Source organism: Oryctolagus cuniculus, chromosome 19 (genome assembly GCF_051225735.1).
Source record: "Oryctolagus cuniculus isolate XC-2025 breed Fujian yellow rabbit chromosome 19, ASM5122573v1, whole genome shotgun sequence".
Lineage (NCBI taxonomy): Eukaryota > Metazoa > Chordata > Mammalia > Lagomorpha > Leporidae > Oryctolagus > Oryctolagus cuniculus.
The window spans coordinates 41,733,662-41,756,941 of record NC_142885.1 but is presented as its reverse complement, the minus strand read 5'-3'; the positions used below and the strand labels follow the sequence as shown (position 1 = coordinate 41,756,941).

The 23,280-nt window shown below is 56.6% G+C and overlaps 3 protein-coding genes and 1 long non-coding RNA gene across 4 annotated transcripts in view; 2 read left to right on the top strand and 2 right to left on the bottom strand.

Annotated features, from left to right (window-relative positions):
- Positions 1–5,315: 5,315 nt before the first annotated feature.
- Positions 5,316–10,603, bottom strand: TGFB1I1 (transforming growth factor beta 1 induced transcript 1). Its single transcript, XM_002721726.6, has 11 exons — positions 10,434–10,603; positions 9,171–9,286; positions 9,003–9,055; positions 8,743–8,885; positions 8,514–8,601; positions 8,304–8,409; positions 8,001–8,198; positions 6,754–6,927; positions 6,445–6,526; positions 6,138–6,286; positions 5,316–6,001 (listed from the first exon to the last, which is right to left on the bottom strand). The coding sequence occupies exons 1-11, from the start codon at positions 10,444–10,446 to the stop codon at positions 5,735–5,737; spliced, it is 1,389 nt and encodes a 462-aa protein (XP_002721772.1). The 5' UTR covers positions 10,447–10,603; the 3' UTR covers positions 5,316–5,734.
- Positions 9,293–11,973, top strand: LOC138847109 (uncharacterized). Its single transcript, XR_011384716.2, has 2 exons — positions 9,293–10,437; positions 11,160–11,973. It is a non-coding gene; the product is annotated as an uncharacterized LOC138847109 (long non-coding RNA).
- Positions 11,974–12,077: 104 nt separating this feature from the next.
- On the bottom strand, positions 12,078–20,862 carry ARMC5 (armadillo repeat containing 5). Its single transcript, XM_008248695.5, has 6 exons — positions 19,312–20,862; positions 17,627–17,734; positions 16,740–17,526; positions 13,902–14,410; positions 13,249–13,381; positions 12,078–13,146 (listed from the first exon to the last, which is right to left on the bottom strand). Exons 1-6 carry the CDS (start codon positions 19,790–19,792, stop codon positions 12,327–12,329), a joined length of 2,838 nt encoding a protein of 945 aa, XP_008246917.4. The 5' UTR covers positions 19,793–20,862; the 3' UTR covers positions 12,078–12,326.
- Positions 20,402–23,280, top strand: part of LOC138842995 (uncharacterized) — a 123,463-nt gene continuing 120,584 nt past the window's right edge. The window contains 5 exon segments of the mRNA XM_089321135.1: positions 20,402–20,522; positions 20,525–20,631; positions 20,633–20,698; positions 20,701–20,825; positions 20,827–22,274. Of these exon segments, the coding sequence (XP_089177261.1) occupies positions 20,402–20,522; positions 20,525–20,631; positions 20,633–20,698; positions 20,701–20,825; positions 20,827–21,478 (1,071 nt within the window). The 3' untranslated portion in view covers positions 21,479–22,274.

Here is a 23,280-nt window from a genome sequence, read left to right as displayed (position 1 = left end):
GGGCCCTGCACCCGCATGGGGGACCAGGAGGAAGCACCTGGTTCCTGGCTTCAGATCAGCACAGAGCGCCGGCTGTAGCGGCCATTTGGAGGGGTGAACCAATGGAAGGAAGACCTTTCTCTCTGTCTCTCTGTCTCACTGTCTAACTCTGCCTGTCAAAAAAAAAAAAAAGCTATTAATTTCAAAATTATTTTGCACCAAAACAAAGTTATATTTGCATTTCAGTTTTCTATGAAATTCATGTTTTAATTTTGTTTTTTTTTTAAGTATTTATTATTTTTTTGAAAGTCAGAGTTACAGAGAGGCAGAGTGGGGGTCTTCCATCCACTGATTCACTCCTCAAATTTCTGTAAAGGCTGGAGCTGGGCCAATCTGAAGCTAGGAACTTCTTCTGGGTCTCTCACGTGGGTGCAGGGGCCCAGGGACTTGGATCATTTTCTATTGCTTTCCCAGGCCATGGATGGGAAGTGGAGCAGCCAGGACTCAAACTGGCACCTACATGGGATGCCAGCACTGCAGGTGGCAGCTTTATCTGCTATGCTGCAGCACACAGCCCCTTATTTGTCTTTTAATTTGAAAGGCAGAGAGATGGAGAGATGGAGAGATAGAGAGAGAGAGAGAGAGAGAGAAACAGATAGAGATCTTCTATCTGCTTGGCTCGTTTCCCACATACCCTCAACAACTGGAGCTGGAGTAAACCAAAGCCAGGAGTCCTGAACTCAAGCCAGGGCTCTCACGTGGGTTGCAGGGACTCAAGTACTTGAATCATCACTACTGACCCCCAAGGTACACATACAAGAAGCTGGAATTGGAAGTATAACCAGGTACAGGGTGATGTAAAAATTACAGGAGTTGGTTCTTGCCATAATCCAGTGCACAGCTCCACTCTCACTAATTCTAGCCAAGTGATGTTTTCCAGGCTGCTGTTACAAAGTGCTATGTTACATTATGCTTCAAGGCTACATTGTTGTCCTTTTGCCCATGCTCTGGGAATGGCATTCCAAGGTAGGGTTAATCTCTCCACTTACAGACAATCTAAAGGCCTGAGCCCCAACGTCATGGCAAGCTTCAGCACCTGGCTGACCAGTTTTGGCTTTTATTAAAGCTACCCCTTCCCCTAAATGTGCTGCTCCTCCTGCATGTTCTGTGATACCAGCCCTCCCGACCGCCTTCTTAGCAGCTTCAGCAAACCCCAGACTGCCCTCACTAAAGCAGGACAGAAGTGCTTGAGATTGCTAAGCTGCTGTTGTCCTCATCTGTTAACAGACAAAACTCTTTCCTTTACCCTCAAACCTTGTCCTCAGTATTTGGTTTTGGCACCAAGGACAGGGACAGAGCTTTGGGTAACGGAAGAGCAGCCTGGACTTGAACACAGGCACTTCGATATGGGATATGAGCATCCCAAGGAGCAGCTGCAGCACTGTGCCAAACGCCCACCCCTCCCCAGATGTTCCAACTGCCTTGCGTGAGCTCCTTACCTTGACTTTCCAGGCCTGACGTAACCTGACCCTGGCTTCTCCATACCCTCTCACTCCCTTTCCCTTTCCAACCCAGACATCTTCTTTTTCTACTTATTTCCCCTGGATATTTCCATATCCCCAAAAACTTTGAGTAAGCTGTGTCTTCTCCTAAGGTGCCCCATGCCTCCCAATGGACCAGCTCCTACTCAGCTTACGTCACCTCATCAGCAAAGAGTTCTATGACAATTGACACAGTTCTGAGCACATGGTGTGGTCCCTGTCTGGGTCTAGGTCTGTCTCCCCAGTAGGCCAGAAGTTCTACAAGAACAAGGACTGCTTGGATTCAGACATGGAGTCCCAGGCTGCCCAGTACAGGGTTGGATATGAGAAGGGTCAGCTAGAGCCAGTGTTTGGTGTAGCAGCTACGACACCACCAGTTGTTGGGAAAGAAATGGGATGCCCAAACCCCATATTGAGTGCCTGTATGCAAGTCCTGGCTCCACAAAGATTATTTATTTATTTGAAAGGCAGAGTTAGAGAGAGGGAAGAATGGAGAGAGTCTTTTATATGCTGGTTCAGTCCTCAAATGGTAGAAATGGCTGAAGCTGGGCCACTCCAAAACCAGGAGGTAGGAGCCAGAAGCTTCTTCTGAGTCTCCCACGGGGTGCAGGGGCGCAAGCACTTGGGCTGTCTTCTGCTGCTTTCCCAGGTGCATTAGCAGGGAGCTGGATTGGAAGTGGAGCAGCCGGGACTTGAACTGATGTCCACATGGGATGCTGGCATTCCAAGTCATGGCTTAACCTGCTGTGCCACAACATTGGTCCCATAAATAAATCTTTTTAAAAAATAAAATAGGAGCCAGTGCTGTGGTGTAGTGGGTAAAGCTGTTGCCTGCAGTGCCAGCATCCCATATGGGCACCAGTTTGAGTCCTGGCTGCTCCACTTCTGATCCAGCTCTCTGCTGTGGCCTGGGAAGACAGTAGAAGATGGCCTCAAGTCCTTGGGCCCCTGCACCCACATGGGAGACCTGGAAGAGGCTCCTGGCTCCTGGCTTCAGTTTGGCTCAGCTCCAGCCATTGTGGCTATCTGGGGAGCGAACCAGCAGGTGGAAGACTTTTCTCTCTCTCTCTTTGCATCTGGCTCTCTGTAACTCTGCCTTTAAAATAGATAACCAAATCTTAAAAAAGATAAAATAAAATAGAGGGGCTGGCATTGTGGCCTAGCAGGTTAAGCTGCCACCTGCAGTGCTGGCATCCCATATGGGTGGTGGCTCTAGTCCCAGCTGGACCATTTCCCATCCAACTCCCTGATAATGGCCTGGGAAAGCAGCAGAAGATGGCCCACAAGTTTGAGCTTTTATACCCATGTGGGAGACCTGGAAGAATCTCTGAACTCCTGGCTTTGGTCTGGCCCAGCTCTGGCTATTGTGGCCATTTGGGGAGTGAACTGGCAGCTGGCAGATTCTCTCTCTCTCTCTCTCTCTCTCTCTCTCTCTCTCTCTCTTTCTCTCTAACTCTGCCTTTCAAATAAAAAATAAATATTTAAGAAATAATAAACAAATATGTCCTCACCATTGCTTACAAGGCCCTCTATGAACAATATGCATTTCTGCGTTGAGCACTTCCAACTCTAATGATTGATTGATTATATTTGGAAGGAGACAGATGGACAGAGATCTTCCATCTACTAACTCACTCCCCCTGGTGCTCACAGGTGGCCAAAGTCAGGAACCAAGAACCCCGAGGTAGGTCTTCCACATGGGTAGCAGGGGCCCAAGCACTTGAACCATCACTGCTGGTGCTTCTCCCTCTGCTCTCCCCACCCCCAACCAGAGTGTGCATTAGCAGGAAACTGGAGTCAGGACAGGAACCTAGGAACTCTGATATGGGATGTGAGCATTCCAAGTGGAGTCTTGAGCACTGCACCAACTGCCTGCCCCCTTCTTCCTGCTTTCATCTGCTCCCAGATGAAAATCTAGCCAGACTGGCCTTCTCCCCTGTTTCCCAGTTTGCCAACTCCAGCCTTGGTGCTCGCTGTCGCTTCTGTCTGGAAAGCTCTTCACTGTCTTCAAGCTCAGACACTGCCTTCTCACAGGGGCTTCTCCAACTGCCTGGTTCTCTCGTTGCCTTCTGTAATTTGTTCTCTGGTTTTTCCTCTTCACCTTCCCTCCTTTCCTGTTGTCCTGCAGTAACTGTTACCAAGCACCCACCTCATTCAATAAACCATTCCAGACCCGAGATGCACAAAGCAATGCCTATTTACCACAGTGACCAGTGCTAATGAGGAACTGGGGAGGTGCTGGGATTGGGTTGAGGGGAGGACTGGGGGAAAGCACTGGTTTTCTCAAGGTGGTCAGGGAAGGTGCATTCCTTCGTCACACTTGTCATCCTGTGCTTGTTTGTCATCTGTGTCCCCTCCCTGACTGCCCTCCCTGGGGGAGGGGGGTGAGGAGTAGTCTCAGAGCCAGGCATGGTTAAGTGCTCAGTGAACAGTTGTTGAATGAATGTGTCGAGGTTGGAGGTGGCCAATTTGAGCATCCAATTTGAGGGATGGACTGCATTCCCAGACAGGATATGTGACAGAGGATGAGCAGGAGGCCTGGGAAGACCCCAGGGGAGAAGCCTTGGAGAGGAAAAGGTCAGGGGAGCAGCCAGAGACCACAGCAAAGGAGAACTCAGGGGTGTCTTTTGCCCACATGGGCTCTCTGTGATTCCATCATCTCTGGCAACAAAGGCCCCTATAGTCTGGACCCAGAGGGTCCAGACCTCCTCCCTAAGGAATTGAAGGGCCCAAGGTGAGGGTTCTGGGCCTCAAGAAATGCCCCTGGGACTTGCAAACACATCTGAACACCCTGGCCTCGCCTTTCTCTGCTGGGACTTAGCTCAGGCACCGCTTCCTCCAGGAAGCCTTCTTTGACTCTCAGTCTGTGTTAGAAGCCTCCTTCCAAGTCCTGCAGCTCCCAGTGCTCCCCCTGGTGCCTTCTGTGGCCTCCAAGTGTCAGCCTCTGTTAAGTATTTTCTCCTCCATCAGCCTGGAGCTTTCCAGGGCAGTGACTGCCTAGGCTGGCCCAGGGCTGGCCCAGGAAAGGGAGTGACTGATGAACCAGCAGGGAAAGTGAATGACTAAACATCCACGAGGCTGTCTGAGGATGGGCGTAAGAAAGGGCTAAGCTGCATGGTTAAGCTGTCACTGGGGATGCCTGCATCCCATGGAGACCTGCCAGATTTAGAATCCTGGCTCTGCTTCTGATTCCAACTTCCTGTTAATGTGCACCCTGGGAAGAAGCAGGTGATGGTTCAAGGACTGTGGTCCCTGCCATACACATGGGAAACCCAGAATCAGTTGCAGGCTCCTGGCTTTGCCTGGCCCAGTGCTGGCCATTATGGGCATTTAGGGAGTGCTCCAGTGGAAGGAAGTGCTCCCCTACCCCCCCACCCTGTGCCTTTCAAGTGAATACAATAAAATACAATTTAAAAAACAAAGAAACCCACAGATGATTGGTGATGTCATGGGTCAATATTAGTGCAGGGGAACGGGAATTGTGGAAAAGAAGAATGGGGGACCGGTTGGTTCGCTGGGGCCCTGGTTTGACCTCTGGCCCTGGCTCCCTTGGTAGCTGCACAATCCTGAGGCGGGGGTGGGAGGGTGGGGGGTGAGGTTTGGAATAGTGGGGGTGGGGTGGGGGAGGGGGCTCCCTTTCCAGCTCAACTGGCATCGGAAACCGAGGAGTGGCCATTTGTGAGGGTTGAGGCCACAGGGCAGTGTCCCAGGGCCCAGGGTAGTGGGACAGACCCAGCAGGCGCCTCCCGCCATCCCAGGCAAGGCTCCCACCCGCGCACAGAGACACTGCACCAGTGACACGTGGAATGTGTGTTTATGCGGGCAAGAAAATAAAAGTGCACAGAACAGTGAGGGAACGTGGAGCAGGGCAGGCCAGGCTTCCGATTAGTCGGCATTGCAGGAACTCTCCTCCTCCAGAGTCCGCCTAAAGGTACGAGCAGGGCGAGGGCCTAGCGCGTCCCTCCACGATCCGCTTTGGAGGCACGTGGTTTCGGGATCGGTGGCGCCGGTTCTGAACTTGATGGCATGGCGAAGGACGTTGAGTACCTCAGGGGGTTAGGTCTGTCCGGTGGGCGGAGCCTCACGGAGCTGGGGGTGGGGTGGGGGCAACCCCAAACTCAAAGAGCCAGGCCTTGGGGTCTGGAGGACCCGGGCTCTTGCGCAAGCGAGGACCTGTGGAGCGAGGCGTCCGGACCAGCGAACCCCGCACTCGGTCAGCCGAAGAGCTTGAGGAAGCAAGGCTGGCAGTAAGGTTTGCCCGCGCGCTCCTGGAAGGAGCCCTTGGTGAGCGGGCGCAGGCAGAAGGTGCAGGTGAAGTGGTCCGGGTGGAAGCGGCGGCCCAGCGCCGACACGCAGCGACCGGTCACGGGGAGGCCGCAAGTGGCGCACAGCGAGCCGCGCCTCGCGTGGAAGTGGTTCTCGCACAGCGGGCGGCCCTCGTGCTCAAAAAAGCTGCCTCCCGAGAAGGGCGCGAAACATTCCTGGGGAAGTGCAGTGTCGAAGACCAGTCAGCGGCCACAGCCCCGCCCCGAAGGAACCCACGCCCAATCAGTGCTCCGTCCCGGACTCCTAACCCCGCCCCAGACCCACCCAGGCCCGCCCCGCGACCGCGCGCACCCTGCAGACGAAGCAGTCCGGGTGCCAGAGCGCGCTGAGTGCTGAAATGTAGTTGTCCAGGATGGGACCCTGGCAGCCCTGGCAGCGTGGGGCGAACAGCTGCAGGAAGTCCCGGCGGCAGTAGGGGCGGCCCTCGCGCTCGTGGAAACCTAGGGGTGGGAACCGAGTGGGTTCAGAGCCAGGGGTGCGGGCGGGACCAGGGACGGGAGCCATGAGGGGCAATCAGAGGGAACCAGGGACGTTGGTGCGAGGTGGGATGGGAGCCCCCGGACGAGGGGTGAGTGGAGGCGGGAAGTCTGGGTCTCACCCTCTTCTCCGAAGGGCTCCCCGCAACTGACGCAGCAGAAATGCTCTGGGTGCCAATGGGTGCCCAGGGCAGTCACCATCTTCTGCATGGAACCAAAGGGGGCACTCAGCGGGTGGGCGGGCGACAGCCGTCTTCCCTCCCTCTCCCACCCGGGACCTGGGTGCCTTGAGTCTGAGGGAGGTTGCAGATTTAACTCTTGGGGAGTTGAGTCTGATTGGAGGGGTGGGGCAGATCTAACAGGGACTTCGTGAGGGAGCGCGCTGTCCCAGGTGCTGTGGGTTTGGAGGGTGCGGTCGGGCCAGGGCTCACGTGTCGGATGGGTTGGTTGCAGAAGCCGCATCGTGGCGAGAAGCGCTCGAAGTAGCACTCGGGGCAGAAGGGAGCTCCGTCCTTCTCGAAGAAGCTGCTGCCTCCCAGCGCCGTGGAGCAGCTACCGCAAATGAAGTGCTCTGGGTGCCAGGCGCGTCCCAAAGCTGTCACCACCTGCGAGTTGGGGGTGGGGCCGCCGGGCGGCCACAGGCCCAGTGAGTTTCGATTTTACCTGGCGCTTTTGGAGTCCTATCCCTTTCAGACCAGGATGAATCCTCCCACGTTCAAGATCATGTAAGTAGGGGCCGGCGCTGTAGCATAGCGGGTAAAGGCGCCGCTTGCAATGCCAGCATCCCATGTGGGCGCCAGTTCGAGACCAGGCTGCTCAACTTCTGATCCAGCTCTCTGCTATGGCCTGGGAAAGCAGTAGAAGATGGCCCAAGTCCTTGGGCCCCTGCACCCACATGGGAGACCTGGAAGAAGCTTCTGGCTCCTGGCTTTGGATTGGTGCAGCTCCGGCCATCGTGGCCAATTGGGGTAATTGGGCACAGCTGTTGTGACTCACACCTGCTCCACCAATAATCCAAGAACCAGAGCTCCCAGCTCTCCTCTGACAGAGGAGGTACAGTCTTGTTGGGTGCCTGAGAGAGGGTGAGTGGAGCCTGGAAATAGGTTTTACAGAAGCCCTGGCACAGTCTGACCACAATATATGGTAACTAGGATGGAATTCTTGCCTTTACCGCCTACTTGCTAAGTGACCCAAACTTCAATCACCCTGTCCATAACATAAAACATAAATAGTCATATGCACTTCATGGAGTTATTAAAAGGGAACAGCACTTGGGGGCCAGTACTGTGGCGTGGTGGGCTAAGCCTGGGCCTGCAGTGCCTGCATCCCATATGGGCGCTGGTTTGAGTCCTGGCTGCTCCACTTCCAATCCAGCTCTCTACTAGGGCCTGGGAAAGCAGTGGAAGATGGCCCAAGTTCCTGGGTGCCTGCATCTGCGTGGGAGACCCGAAAGAAGCTCCTGGCTCCTGGCTTCAGATCGGCCCAGCTCCAGCCATTGCAGCCACTTGGGGAGTGAACTAGTGGATGGGAGATATCTCTCTCTTTCTGTAACTCTCTCCAATAAATAATAATAATAATAATAATAATAACAACTTAAAAGGGGGACAGCACCAAGCTGGGTTCTCAGAAAAGGTGGGCCTGTGGCTCTCTACCTCCCCTCTCGTAGGATTCCACTTACTTGCCCAGCAATTGGTTTATTGCAGGAGCCACAGAGGCCCTTGGCCTGGGTGGGAACCCCCCGGCGGCTGAGGTCAGACTGCAGCAGCCCCAGCATGGTGTCCAGGCTGCCCTTGCTTGTCGGTGCCGGCGGGGATGGGGAGGGCTCACTCACGGAATTTGCCGGTGCCGGCGGCTGGGTGGGTGCAGGGGCTGGAAGCTGCAGTGGGGAGAAGGTGAGCATTGAGTCAGCAGCAGAGGTGGAAGGGTCCAACATGGATTGGGGAACCAATCAGTATGCCAGCCCACACTCTGCCTGACTCACATGGTTCTGGACACGGAAGTCAGAGAGTGAGGCCATCAGTCTGTCCAGCTCCAGAGTGGCCGACGTGGCCGAAGGCTTGGGGAGGACAGGGGTTGGACTGGGAGGGCTGTGAAGAGCACAGGTGTGTCATCTCTGGGTCTCCTCTAATAACTCAAACACCCAGGACCTATATCACCTCTCTCCCAGCCTTGCCACCTATGCCAGACTCACAGGCTGGGTCTTTTCTTATCTTCAGATTGGTCTTCCTTCTGCTCTCCTGTAGCCACCTTGCTGGATGGGAACTGAGACATTATTTCATCTGGAGAGAGGAGAGACAGGCACTGGGCATGGGGCCATGAGCAACCCACTCTCCCAGTTAAGATTTTGTGCCCTGTAACTGTTATTCTGAGTTCTTTGCTGTGCTCTATCCCACCAAGGTCCGGCCCCATGACCCTGGTACCTGTGATGTTGAACTGGGTGGCGTTAAGTTCCTGAAGCAGCCGGTCTAGCTCACAGAGCCCTGTGCCCAAGACACCACTGGAAGAGGAGAATGGAGGGGCCGCAGGGGCTGCAGGCTTCGGGGACCGGGGTTTGCATACCGTACTGGGGAGCAAAGTGGGAGCCTGGATTCAGTGTGGGGAATCCAAGCCTTCTCACCTGAGCCTCAGTTGGCTCCTCTATCTGTATACCCCAGTTCCCCATTGTTCCCCATCTCCTCACCTGTACAGATGGTCCTTGTCCCCAGAGGCTCCTGAAGACTCCCCAGACCCTGTCTGCAGAGAGAGGAGAGGATTGTGCAAGATGACCAGCCATACTTGGCTTGGCTAAGGCCCAGAGTCCCCAGACCTGGCCCTCATGGCTGCCGCGGTTCCCAGCATCTGATCTCACCTGTGGCTGGTGGCCATAGGGTGGGGGAGTTGTGAGTGGCTCTGAGGGGCGCTGTTTTGTAGCCCCTGACCTTGGCATGTGTGAGGTGGTGGTCTCCAGGTCAGAAAGCAGGGCATCTGCAGGGAGAGGCCCTCAGGGTTAGAGATTGGGGGTTGGGGTCACAGGGCAGAAGACAGGGCCTTGCGAGATCAGAGAAGGGTTCTGAGTGGGCGGCATTTGAGGACAGAAGCCAATGTTAAGAGCAGAGGTCTAGAAAGGGGATGAAACAGGGCCAGCCCAAGGCAGAGACGTGGAACTGTAGCAAGGAGACCGGCACATCCTGATTGGCTCATGCAGGGAGTCAAGCGCAGACCTAACCACCTGATTCTTTTATTCTCTCCCCATCTCCCCTGATGCAGTCAACGTTGGCTCTTCACTCAAGCTAAATTGGGCCCCACTCCAAATTGCTTAATTGGCCCGATGCCTGGCACCCAGCTTTCTGATTGGACGCTCTTTCTGCCACACTCACTAATTCCTTTCCCTACCTGAAGAGGCCCCGCCCCACCTGGCTCATTTCCAGGTCCCACCGAGTCCCGCCCTAGGCTCCTCATTGGTGAGTTGCGCGGGACCTGCTTTCTGATTGGCCTGTTTCCCACAGTCCCGGTGTCCGTTACCCCTGCTGAGGAGCACCCTCTACTGCAGGGGTGCGGGAACGTCTTTGCTCTGATGGCGGGCACAACCCTTCTAGTCACCACGACCCACAGGGAGGACGAGCTACCTGGGTCCTCCCTCCTGTCCCCAACCGTCTCCCCAACCTAGGATCCGGTCCTTTGACCTCCTTCCCTGCCAGAACGTGGGACCTTCGCCCCCAACCTTCTCGCACTCCCTGTCCGTCACTCTCTGTTCTGCCCCTTGGACCGGACCCCTGACGCACTCCGCCCCCCGAAACTCCCGACACAGCCCCGCGCTTTCTTCTCCGAAACTCGCTGTCACACTCTGTCCTCCCGTCTACTTTCCCAGTTCCCGACTCCGGGGCCTCGTTAACTCCTCCCTGCCCGCAGCCCCGGAGACTCAGCGCCCACCCGAGGCCGCGAGCGGCCAGCCCAGGAAAGGCAGGAAGGGAGAGGCAGGAAGGGGGACGTGGAGTCGGGAAGCAGGCGCGCGCAGGAGGCGAGAAGCCGGCGCAAGAAGCCAGGGATGGGGAGGCGCGCGGTCGCGAGGCTGGGGAAGCGGATCCAGACCGCGGCAAGGGGCTGGCGACCCGGGGATCGGCGCCCCACTCACCCAGGTCCTCCATGGCGGGGCGCGGGCGGGCGGCGCGGGGCGAGCAGGGCGGGGGCCGTGTCCGGTGGGGGCGGGGGGCGGGGGGGACGTCCGGGAGCTGGAAGCCCGGCCGTGACCATGTAAGGAAGCCAGGACCCGCTGGGATGGCGATGGGGGGGCAATGAACGGGGGAACCCGGGGTGGGGGCGTGGACGGGAGAGAGCGCCACGGCCCACCCAAGGCCGGCCGCGGAGGCGGCCACACCCCAGCCTTGGCCTCAGCGGCAGGGAGCCCCAGGCGGCCAGAGCCGGAGTCGGAGAAGTGACTCTTCTAGACCAAACTCCAGAGCCCTTGCCTGGTGAGACTTAGGGGTGCAGACTGGGGCTTCCAATCAGATACTCCCACCCGCAGCCAGCACTGAGTCCTAGACAGAGCCGTCCCCCTTCTTCCCTGCCCTCTGTAGCTCCATTCCTGAGAGCCTGGTCCCAGGAAGCATCTTTTGGGTTAGGGGCAGGAGTGAGCCTCTTAAGGTGAGACTCTGATAACCGAGTACGCAGAGATCTCGAGTCATGCTCACTCAGACAGGGACACAGACTGAGCTGGAGTACACAGGTGAACTCAGACCCAGGACCAGGACCCATGCAGACTTAGAGAAAGCACTCTCTGGTGGCCAGACCCCAGCCATCCCATAGGTCCCTGAAAACCATTGCTTAACATTGTGCCTGACCCTGGCCTGTTCCCAAACAGCTCTGTGCCAAGCTACCGATGGACAAAGAAGACAGGCTCCACATACAGGGCAACAGGGCGCCCTCCTGGGACTGAGACCCTGAGAAATCAGGGTGGAAACAAATCACCCCAGAGATGGGTATGGGCAGGCACAACTGGATGGACCCGAGCATCAGACTGTGGGTCTCCACCCAGGCACCACCTCCCTGGCCCAGTTCAATGCAATGAGAAAGGCCTTTGGCATCTGTGTGTCTTCAAGAGCTCCCTGCGTGGTTCTCATGCACAGCCTGAGAAACCAGCCTTGGAAGACCACCCACAGAGGCACAGGAGCTGCCAGTGCCAACCACAAGCTTCCCAGAAGCAGACCCTGCCACAGGCCTGGTCCAGGTCTCTCCTCAAACTCATGGTCTGGAGGCCAGACTAAAGCAGTGTGAGTGTCTCCCTCACCTGGGGGTCAGCACAGGGCTTGGGCTTTCTCTGGGCCTCATAGAATCTAGGACTGCAGAAGGCTTTTCCCTATGCAGACAGCATGAAGACACTTGGCCTGATAGATGCGAATGATCCCAGGAATTGAGGGCCTGGGATGGGTGGACAACAGTCAGGGGAGAGTAATGCCAAGGCCTCGGACACACATTACGCACTCCCACAGCCCTCTCGGCCTTGACCGAGGTCTGTCTGTGGCTGGGTGGCTGGCTGAGCCAGGAGACCCTCTGAGCAGGAAACAGGCCTCCCCTGGGGTCTAAAACCACATCCTAAGGAGAGGCCTGGAAACTCCACCCTATCCCAGGGCTCCAGAAATCCCTGGACAATGGCTTATTAAACTTTTATGTGCCAAGGGTGGCCTGCGGCAATTCACAGAGACATGGGCAGATCTTGCTTGGCGGTGAAGGGGCAGGGGTCCTCCTACAGGAAAGTGAGAAGAGACAGCACACGACAGAGGCAAACAACTCTAAAGCTTTTTAATCTCAACTGCAGAGGCTGGGCCCCTGGGCTATTCTCTTGGGCCCCATGCCCAGACCCTGGCCTTGACTTCTCACTCCTGGCTCTTCAGAAACATCATCCTGGGGTCTGGCTCCATCCTCTCCTCAGTCCTTGGTGACGTCTCCTTCTGCCTGGCCTCTTTCCCAGCCACTCTGGGGGAGGCCTCCTCTGTAGTCAATTCATGCTGGGGTCTCTTCCCAGGGGCCATCAACAGTCTGGGCTGGGACCCCTGGCCCCTGGCTCAATCCCCATCACCACGGCCAGCAGCGCCTCCGTCAGGGGCCCTGCCTCCTCACCCGCTGCCTCCACAAGCCCCACCAGTGCCAGGGCCCGCTTCCGTGGGCACTGACCTGGCCCCAGGGTCCAGCGGGCACAGTGGGCAGCCAGCCGGGGCCGGCCCAGGCGGAACACCTCACCCACTGACTCTGGGGCACCCTGGGGCCCCAGGTGGATGCGGCCTACAGCCTCTTCTAGCTCCTCCTCCAAGCTGGGCAGCAGGAAGCGGCCGGCAGCCTCCAATGCCTCCTCAGCTTCTGAGCCCAGCAGGGGCTGGCCTGGTGGGGGCACGGGCCCCAGGGCAGCCCCGCAGCCCCGGCAGCCATGCACGTGGTGCAGGATGGGCCAGGCCGCACTGGGTGACAGGCCTCGCAGTGGCACTAGGTCCATCTGGGCTTCGGCAAAGCTGCCAGAGAGCAGGGCCCGGAAGAAAGGGGAGGCAGTGGCCGAGGCAGCTCGTTGGGCAGGGAGCTGTAGGCCCGAGTCCAACAGGAAATGCAGGTCAGGAGCTGGGACAGGGGCTGGGCCCAGCAGAGGTTTGTAGAGGCAAGGGGAAGGAGGGTCTGAGTCCTTGGCAGTTGCAGAAGGGAGGGCTGGGTTCACAGTGGGAACCAGCAGGCATCGGAGGCAGGACAAGGAGTCTGCAGCGAAGAAGAGGAAGAGCGGGTGTGGAGCTGGCCGGGTCAACGCTGTGAGGAGGAGACGGAGGCCGCCCTGGTCCAGAAGCAGCCGGCGCCACAGAGAAGGCTTCCTGCAGGGAGATGGGGAGTCACTCAGGAGGCAGAACAGGGTGCAATTGGGAACCAGCAACCCTGCTCCCTGGATCCCCGGCAGGCACCCACATTCCCCTCACCGACAGATGAAGGGCAAGGTCAGCGCGCAGGCCACACGGTCCTCAGGGCTCCCGGAGAGCAGCAGGTGGGTGAGGGCGCCGACCCCGAAGGGCGACTCGGCTTGCACAGTCAGGTTCTGCAGCAGCATTTCACCTGCAGGCGGAAGGGGCGGGGAAGCTCAGGCTGAGAGGCTGGGGACACTGCTGGCACAGGACGGGCAAGAAATCAGGGCACATTGGGGGAGGCTGCAGGCTGGAGGGAACGGGGTCAGGCTGCTAGGAGGCAGAAGCCAGGGGCAAGAACAGGGTGCTAGGCTGGGTGGCCATGGACGGCAACAAATCTGCAGACATGACAGAAGACTGGGCAGCACCGTACTGTCTGGGAAGCAGGGCCTGGGTCTGGGTTCACAAGCCATTGTGCCCAGCATGCAGCGGTCAGGGTAAGGCAGAATCAACCTTTACTGGGCCAAGATCTAGGTTATGGGGATCTGGGGCTCAGGCCTGGGCAGCAGCCAGAGCAGAACTCTGCAGGCTGGGGCTGTGGTGCTGCCCTGCCGGTTAATCTGGACATTGGAGGGGTGGAACAGGTTAACTGGAAGGTGGGCTTTGGGTCCATGGGAGGCGACAGAAGAGGATAGGAACTTGCATGTGGGCAGCAAGGCAGGGGCATGTACCCAGCTCTCGGTGCTGGCTGCGGCGAGTAGGCCGGGCCCGCGCGGAGGGCCAGTCGTCAGGCGCCACTCCCAGCACCAGCCAGGCGCGCAGTAGCGCTGCGCCGTAGCTGCGCACGAAGGCCTCGAGGCAGGCAGGGTTGCAGGTGAGGCGCGCCAGGATGCGCAGCGCACGCGGGCTGGGCGGGCCCGGTGCGCCTGTCACGTAGGCCAGCAGGCCACATAGCGCCGGCCCCGTCACCAGTGCCCCACTGGGGTCAGGAGCCTGGGAGAAGCGCGACAGCAGCAGCAGCGCCGGCCCTTCGCGGCCCCAAGGCTCTTCAGTGGCGCCCACGGCAGGGCTGTGCGCCGGCGTGCGTGGGGTGCGCAGTGTGCGCGGGGGCCGCAGCGACGCTGGACTAGGGCTGGGGTTGGTGGGTTCCGCACACTCAGGCAGGGGGCAATGCTCGGGAGACCAGTCTGGAGAGATGTCTTCGGAGTCTGCTGCGTAGCCCTCGGAGATCAGCCACGACCTGCAGAGGGCAGTGAGGAGAGGAGACTGAACCTCAAGCCAAGGGGGAAAAGAAGAAAGCAGACCCGGGGCGGGTGGTTGGTACAGGCCACTTTGGGACCCCTGCGTCCCTTAGCGCCTGGGTTGGAGTCTCGGCTCTGCTTTGGATTCCAGCTTCCTGCTAATACTTGGGTCCTTGACATGGTCCAGCTCTGGCTGTTGGATATTTGGGCATCTAGCCTTTCAAATAAATAAAAAAACAATTAAAATCCACTTACTTTAAAATATTATTTTGTCAATTAAAAAATTTTTTTGAGTTGTTTGTTTACTTGAAAGGCAGCTACAGAGCAAGACAGAGAGGAGAACGAAAGAGACAGACTGATCTTCTGTTCACTGGTTTACTCCCCAAATGGTCACAATGGCCGGGCCTCGGCCACACTGAAGGCAGGAGCTGGGAGATTCATCCTGGTCTTCCAGGGGAGTGCAGGGGCCCAAGCACCTGGGCCATCTTCTGCTGCCTTCCAGACATGTTAGCAGGGAGCTGGATGGGAAGTGGAGCAGCTGCGACCCAAATGGCACTCAGATAAGCGATGCTGGTGTCGCTTAACTGGCTGTTCCACAACAGCAGCCTCAGAAAATACTTTTTTTCAAGTGGTCCTTTGTAAGCAGGTGAAGCTGAGGGAGAGGAATAGTGCAGATAAAGGGGGAATGGGGTGAAAACAGGAATGGATGGGGGGTTGGCACTGTGGAGTAGTGGGTTAAGCTGCCGCCTGCAGCTCTGGCACCCCAGATGGGCATCAGTTCAAATCCCAGCTGCTCCACTTCCCATCTAGCTTCCTGCTAATGCACCCAGGAAAGCAGCAGAAGATGGCCCAAGTGTTTGGGACCCTGCACCCACGTGGGAGACCTGGGTGAAGCTCTTGGCCCCTGGCTTCGGTCTGGCCCAGCTGTGGCCATTATGACCATTTGGAAAGTGAGCCAGTGGATGGAAGATCTCTCTCTGCCTCTCCCTCTCTGTAACTCTGCCTTTCAAGTAAATAAATAAATCTTTAAAAAAACAAAAAAGTGGATGGACAAACCCAAAACTTATTCAGTAATTACTGATTATGTGGAAAGTCCTGTGTCAGGTGTTTGGGAAAGGCACTGAACAAAGTTGCTGTCCTCCTGGAGTTTATGTTCTAGGGAGAAGAACCAAACAAGGGTACAGAAAGGGCCAGAGTGGGGAGAGATGAAATTGTCAGTAGGATGGAGATGGTAGCCTTCACTGAGAAGGTTACGACTGGAACAAGATCTGAAGGAGGTGAGATGAGGGTGTACAGGGGTAAGGGTCATCTCGGCTCTGGGATGGCACTTACCTAGGACATTCAAACACTAGCTAGGAGGCCCATGTGCAAGAGTACCAAGGACAGGTGGAGGAAGTGGAGGCAGAGAATTTACAAGACAGCGGATATATAGTGAGCACTGCTTAGGGCCAGGAAAGGGGCCAACCACCTTCAGTTAATCTTTACGACAACCCCTGGGGCAATGTTCATTAGTATCCTCCATTTTATGTAGCAGAATCTATCCTCCATGTTACACACAGGAATCAGAGGCTCAGAGAAGTTCCTTAACTTCTCCATGTTTCAGCTTATAAGTAAGTGATGGTTACAAAATAAGACTTGGGCTCCAGTGGCACCACTGTGGGTTAAGCTGCCACTTACAAGGCTAGCACCCCACACTGGAGTGCTGGTCTGGGTCCTGGCTACTCCACTTCCAATACAGTTCTGTGCTAATGCACCTGAGAAGAGAGTAGCAGATGGCCCAAGCGCTTGGGGCCTTGCCACCCATGTGGGAGACCCGGCCCAGATCCGGCTGTGGTGGCCATTTGGGGAGTGAGCTGGTGGTTGGAAGGCTTGTTTCTTCATCTCTCTGCTTTCAAATACATAAACAAATTTTAAAAAGAAGAAAAATAACCAAAACTTGGGTTCCAGAGGATAGTACCTCCTAACGAACTTGCCTGGGGCCTACAGTTCAGAATTGTTGGGGGTGGAGCCCAGGTCAAAAGCTAGACCCAGAAGACTGAACCTCAAGCCAAGGGGGAAAAGAAGAAAGCAGACCCGGGGCGGGTGGTTGGTACAGGCCACTTTGGGACCCCTGCGTCCCTTAGCACCTGGGTTGGAGTCTCGGCTCTGCTTTGGATTCCAGCTTCCTGCTAATACTTGGGTCCTTGACACTGGGACATGGTCAGGTCAGGAAAGGACAAGGAATCAGGAGTTGGGGGTCAATGAAAACTTGAGATGGGATAGGGATTGGGGACCCAACCCCTGCTCCACAGCGCCGCCAGCCTCCTGGCTCCTGAGGTGGGGACTTACCTGAGGCTTCGGAGACTCCCAGCCTCTGCCCGCTCAGGGGTCCGTTCCTCAGGGAAGTCCCAGGAAGCGGCTTCTGTTCCCTCTTCTTCATCATCGCCAGCCTCGCCACACAGCTGCCCAGCCAGGAGAGGTACAAGTCCCAGAGCCTGTAGCCGACCCAGGGCCCCAGTATCATAGAGGAAGCCGACGAGGGCGGCCACAACACGTGGGTGCCAGGCGCTGGCACGAGGATCCCGCAGCAGGCCCATCAACAGCTCTAAGCCGCCAGCATCCCGCAACCTGGCTCGGTTAATGGCCTCCCGGCACAGGAGGCACACGGCTCGCACTAGAGGCTGCTGGGAGACTGGGCTGGCCCCACTGGAGCCCCGGCGCCTCCGGAGCTCACCAAGCAGCACTTCCACACCACCTGCATTGCCCAGTGCAGGCCGTACCAGGCCCTGGGCACACAGGTTGGCAAGGATCAGGATGGCTGCCTCACGTACTACCCGTTTGGGGTGGGAGGCCAGGCTGACAAGTGGGCCCAGCGCTCCACCCAGGCTCAGCTGCTCAGCACAGGCCCGGGAACAGCCACGGCTGAGCTCCAGGAGGGCACGGACGAGGGCAGAGGTCAGTGCAGGATCTGGGGCTGCAGCTAGGAGCTCAGCCAGTGGGCGTACTGCCCCCTGCTGGGCCAGCGCCAGCCGGTGCTGGGGCGAGTCTGCCAGGTTGCGGAGGGCACGCACCACACTCTGCAGGCACTGTGAGTCCTGGCAGGCTGTCAGGCTCTCCACCAACAGGGGAACAGCGCCTGCAGAGGGCAGGGGACGACAAGGGGTGAGCAAGGACCGAGGACCCAGCCCTTGTCCCACTCCACGCCAGTGCTGGCCCCACCCTCACAGCCTTCTCACCGGCAGAGTGGATGGCTCTGCAGCTCTCAGGTTCCACGGCTAAGTTCCCCAGGGCACGGGCCGTTCGGTTCTGGATGCTGTCCGCTTTCACACACTGAAGAATGGTCACTGCAAGAAGAGTTTTTGGCTCCTTGAGCGTTCTATCTCTTATTACCGCCCTCATTAGCTCAAGAAGGTGGTGTGAGAAGGACCAAAAAGGCTTCGGAAGAAGCTCGGAGCAGGAGCTAAATAGGTAGGAATTTGCTAGAGGCGGAGGTGGATGGTGGCATTACATGGCATTTCAGGCTTGAAAGTGGTCTTTGTAAAGATGTAGGTTTTTTTTTTTTTTTTTTTTGTTAAAGATTTTATTCACTTCAAAGGCAGAGTGACAGGGAGGAAGAGACAGAGAGACAGGGAGAGCAAGTGAGCTCTCCACCTGCTAGTTCAGTCTCCAAATGGTTTGGGACCAGGCCAGGCTGAAACTAGGAACCTGGAACTCCATCCAGGTCTCTGCACGTGGATGGCAGGATCTTCCACTGCCTTCTCAGGCACACCAGCAAGGAACTGGATCAGAAGTGGAGCAGCTGGGACTTGACCTGGCACTTCAATATGGGATGCTGGCCCCAAGGTGCAGGGTTAAGTCTGTGCTGTGGCTTCACGAAGGGCCTTGAATGCCAGGCCGAAGGATCTAGACTTGAACGTGAAGGCTCTAGGAGCTCTCCAAAGGTTGGAAGAAGGGGAGTACATGGTATAATCTAGCATCCGTGGGGAGAATGGACCAGACAGCGAGCAAGGGGCTGTCACCATTGTTCAGGTGAGAAAAGACAATGGCTTGAATCAGGCCCAGCAGTCTTAGGCACATGGTGTTAAGTAGGGCTAGAAAGACCTGGGTGGCTTCAGGGATACTGAAAATGCAAAATAGTGATGGAACACTGGGGCTTACAAACCAGTAACAAAACCTGCCATTTATGGAGGGTGTATTAATGGGCCAGGCCTTTGTGAAACATGTTACAGGCCAGATGCATTTTATGCAAGTTTTATGTTTATTAATGCTTCACTTGACCCCCCCCCCCCCCATAAAGATTTTGTCAAAACGCCCAGTTTCACACAGGACCTGAATGCTGTGCCGGCATCACTGCCGCTAGGAGGCGCTAACTTAGCTGGCGAACAGTAGAGCTTGATCTCTTGTTGGGATTTTCTCTTTCTGTGCTAGTTTTTAACAACTGGAAACACCCAGTTTGTCCCCGGTCTCTACGTCCTGCACGTACAGTTCCATTTCTTGCCACTCGTTTTGCAAGGAAGCTATTATTACCCCATTTTACAGCAAGGAATTTCAGCCTTGGAGGCTAGGTCTGGCTGACTGCAGACCCTCTGGCCTCCAGCTCACCAAATGAGGTTCCGATTCTCGCACAGGGCCACACGGCAGGCCCTGAGTATGCGCTGTGACTATCTAAATGGGGGATAACCCTCAGCCCAGACGCGAGGGAGGGGCCACGACCAGATAACGGCTGTGATTATCCGGTCTGGGAGGGCTCAGGTACAATTTCTGGAGCGCGCACGGACATCCCGGGGAGTAATGCCGGGGGAACGGGAGGGGGTGTCCCGCCATAATGCCAGGCTACGACACACAGAGCTCAACACCGCCCGAGCCCAGACACAGAACCCGGCGCGGGTGGACTTTCTAGGAAGTGGGGGCGGGGCCTTACCCAAAGAGAGAATGCCTCCGAGTCTGCGCACTTCAGCCCGGCACGCCCCTTCTGTGCAGCAGTTGGCTAGGATGCTGAGGGCCAAGTCCAGCGTCTTGCGCAGGCGTACTGGCGGCGAAGGCGTCGACGAAGACAAGGCGGCGGAGGGGGCGGGGCCCGGCGAGGGGGCGGGGCCAGCAGAGGCTGCCAACGCGGCCGACAAGGGGGCGGAGCCTGGGCCTGCCTGGGGCGGGGCGGGGTCTGCTGCCGCCGCTCGCCGTAGCAGCGAGAGAAGGGGGCGGAGCCCGCCGCGTGCCCGGAAGCGCTCGATTCCCCCTGCTGCCTTGATGTGGCGCGTGCGGAGGGCTAAGAGCGCACGGCCCAGGGGTGTCTCGTTGGTAGCTGGGTCCTTTCCCCCACCCAGATCCTCCCCGGCCGCCGCCGTGAGCTGCGCGAGGCAGAACGAGAGCGAGTCCGTGAGGGTTGGTTTCGCAGCCGCCATCTTGGCTCGGGCCTCAGGCTCCACCCCGCTCCTCGCCGCTTATCTGAGAGAGCGGCCCTGGAAGAGGGGCGGGGCCAGTTCCTCCTTTCCGACGCGGCTTAAATAGCGTCGCCTGTCACACTGAGAGTCGGAAGTTGTAGTTCTGGACGCACAAGGCTCATCGGGAGTGGTGGTTGTCTAAGCGACATGCGAGCCGAAGAGGCGCGAGCCGTGCATGCTGGGAGATGTAGTCCGTACCAAGCCTGGTCCGTAGCTTAAGACGAATGGGAATCCCCCGAGCCTCAGAGCGCGCCGGCGCCTCAGAGAAACCAGACTTTTGACCGTGGAGTCTTCGTGCCGTGCTGCTGCACCCCCGGCGTGTCCCTGGTAGCCACTGGCCTTCCTCCTTAACTCGCTTCGCCGCCCTCAAGCGGCAGCTGGGCCCCGAAGTCCGGGCTGACAGATTCCGGCAACCCCGAGCCAGGCCCAGGGTGTCTCGTGCCTGACAGCGGCCGCACCTGGGGATCTCTTGCTCGGACAGGTGAATGAGAGGGTTAAACCTACCGAGAACGTTCGCTGCCACTTCCTAGAGCGACAAGGGGCCGTGGGCCTTTCCGTTTCCGGTGCTGGATGTATAGGTACCCCCGCCTCAGCTGTGCCTGGGAGCTTAGTAACTGGCATCCAAGAGGCAGGGCGCTCGCTCTTCCGCTAGTAATGGAGTTGGCGGCGCCAGAAGTGGTGAAAGAGAACCGGACGGGGCGGAGCTGCAGGGGAGCTGGGACGCAGGATCCCCGGCAGGCCCCAGATCGCCCCTGGATTGCGAAGTTGTTCCGTCCGAGCGGCCCTTCCTGGTGTGGCCGGGGGCAGCCAGCCGCCCGGGAAATGCTCTTGGGCCTGCAGTTCCTTGGTAGGTCAGGTCCTGTCATGTCCCTGGGAATAAAGAAGTCCCTGCCTGGACCGACTGTCCTCCAGTCCCCAAAGCCTTCGAGGGTCGAAAATGTGGACTAACCACGGTCTGCCTCCCTGATTTCATTCACCACCAAAGCAGCCATGGATGACAAGCCTTACAGCTGTCCAGTGTGTGGCAAAAACTTCCGACGCGGCTCAGGTCTGGTTAAGCATCACACTGGTGAAAAACCGTACCCTTGTCCCGAATGCAGAGGTTGCTTCAACCTCCCCTCCAGCCTCATCCAACACTGTCGCTCTCACTCAGGTGTGCAGCCTCATAAGTGTCTGGATTGCGGAGAGGCCTTTGGGCGCAGCTCAGACCTGGTTAAACACCAGTGAGTGCACACGGGTGAGAAGCCCTGCAGCTGTGCTGACTGTGGCAAGACTTTCAGTGTTAGCCCCATCCTGATCCAACACCAGCGAACACACACGGGTGACAAGCCCTGTTACTGTGGGGACTGCAGCAAGAGCTTCAGCCTTAGCTCCAAACTGCTGCAACATCAGTACTGCCACACTGGGGAGAAGCCTTACTGCTGTCTCTGGTGCGGTGACCGCTTTGGGCAGCACTAGCATTCACACACTGGTGAGAAGCCCTATAGTTGCTATGAGTGTGGCAAGAATTTCACCAACAGCTCAGACTGCCTGTGGCACCAGTGCATCCACGATGGAGAGCAGCCCTTCAAGTGTCCTGAGTGTGGCCGTGGCTTTAGTGAGCACACCCAGTTAGCTGAGCACCAGCGTGTCCACTTAAGTGAGTGACCCTTTGTCTGGAATGTGGAAAAAGCTTCTGTCACAGCTCCAAACTCCAATGCTCACACACAGGTGAAAAACCTTATAAGTGCCCTAACTGCAGCAAGAGTTTCATGGACAGTTCAAATTTGCTGTGACACCAGCATGTGCATGTGAGCCAGAAGCCTTATGTTTGTAGCAAGTGTGGCAAGAGCTTCTGCCAGAGCTCCCACTTGCTCATCCACCAGGTGACCAGCAACAGTGAGAAGCCCTTTGTCTCCCTGTAGTGTGGCAAGGCCTTTGCCTGCAGCTCTAACCTAGGCCAGCACCAGCGGACACACCAGGGTGGCAAGCTCTGCAAATATCCCTGGCTTTAGTTTTAACTCAGACTTTAGTCTAATTTTAATCCAATGTTCAGGGAGCCTTAATGGACCAGGGCCTCTAAGCTGACTTCTTTTTGCTCCTGTAAGGTTGTTGACTTCAGGGCTGATGGTGGGGTTTGGGAGGGTCTCCACATCCTTTCTCAGGCCTTCTGGAACCCTAGGCTGGAAGAATCTGAACACAAGAGCTGTGATTACTGACTTCAAAGAGCTCTTCTAAAAGAGAAGCCAGAGACTTGTTCTGGGAGGTTACAGAGACAGACAATCTTCCAGGTGAAGGGAGAGTTTTTGGATGTGAGAGCCATCCTACACTGGCCTCGTTGCCCCCAGCTGTGGGACATCTCTAGCAGCTGCTGAACCCATCTCTTCACAGGCTTAGGGAATGATCGAGATTAACTACACCAAGAGTAACAACCATTTCTTAGAGAAATGGGACCAGAAATCAGGTAAGCCCCTGTGAGGAATATGATGACAGAGAGTTCAGGTGACCACAAGTAGAACTATTCTGACACAGGGAGTAAAGACTTTGAACTTGGGACCATATATGACCTCTAGGATGTATGACCCCTCTGAAAGACTTCTCACTACATGAGAACTATCTTGACATCTGCTGGTTCACTCCCCAATTGGCCACAACTGCTGAAGCTGTGCCAATCCAAAGCTAGGAGTCAGAAGCTTCTTCTGGGTCTCCCATGTGGGTGTAGGGGCCCAAGGACTTGGGCCATCTTATACTGCTTTCCCAGGCCATAGCAGAGAGCTGGATCAGAAGTGGAGCAGCCGGGTCTCTAACCAGTGTCCATATGGGATGCTGGCGCTTCAGGCCAGGGCGTTAACCCACTGTGCCACTGGGCTCTTGACATTCACATTGATGGCCTTTCCAAGAGCACAAGCCAGGGTGTGAGTTGGAGGCCTGAGCTCTGCCCATACACAGTAAGCACCCAGTAAATAGCTATGATGATTGTTATAAACATCTGTGCAAAACTGTAACACATAAATGAGGGTGTTAGGTATGTGCTGGAGATGGGCATGGAAAGAGAGTTTGTTCACAAAATCCCTTTCAGATAACCAGAAGCTAATTTCTCAAATGAGGGCGTCTTCCCCTCAAGTTGCAGAAAACAGGTTCTGGGTAAAACAGGGAAACAGGATGGACGTCAGAAGCAGGAGGCATGAGTTCTCCAAGCAGGTGCTAATCCAGTGTTTGCTGTGCTTGGAGCTGGGAGTAGAAACTGCTTTGAGACCTAAGCACATGACCAGTCCTTGGTCTAGAGATGGCTTTGACCCTCACAATGTATGTGTTGAAATAATGAAGCCAACATTTAAATCAGGAGAGTTAACATCGCAATCTAGATTTCTATTTATTTTATTTTATTATATATTTTTTGACAGAGAGAGAGAGAGAGAGAAAGGTCTTCCTTCCATTGGTTCACCCCCAAAATGGCCACTATGGCTGGC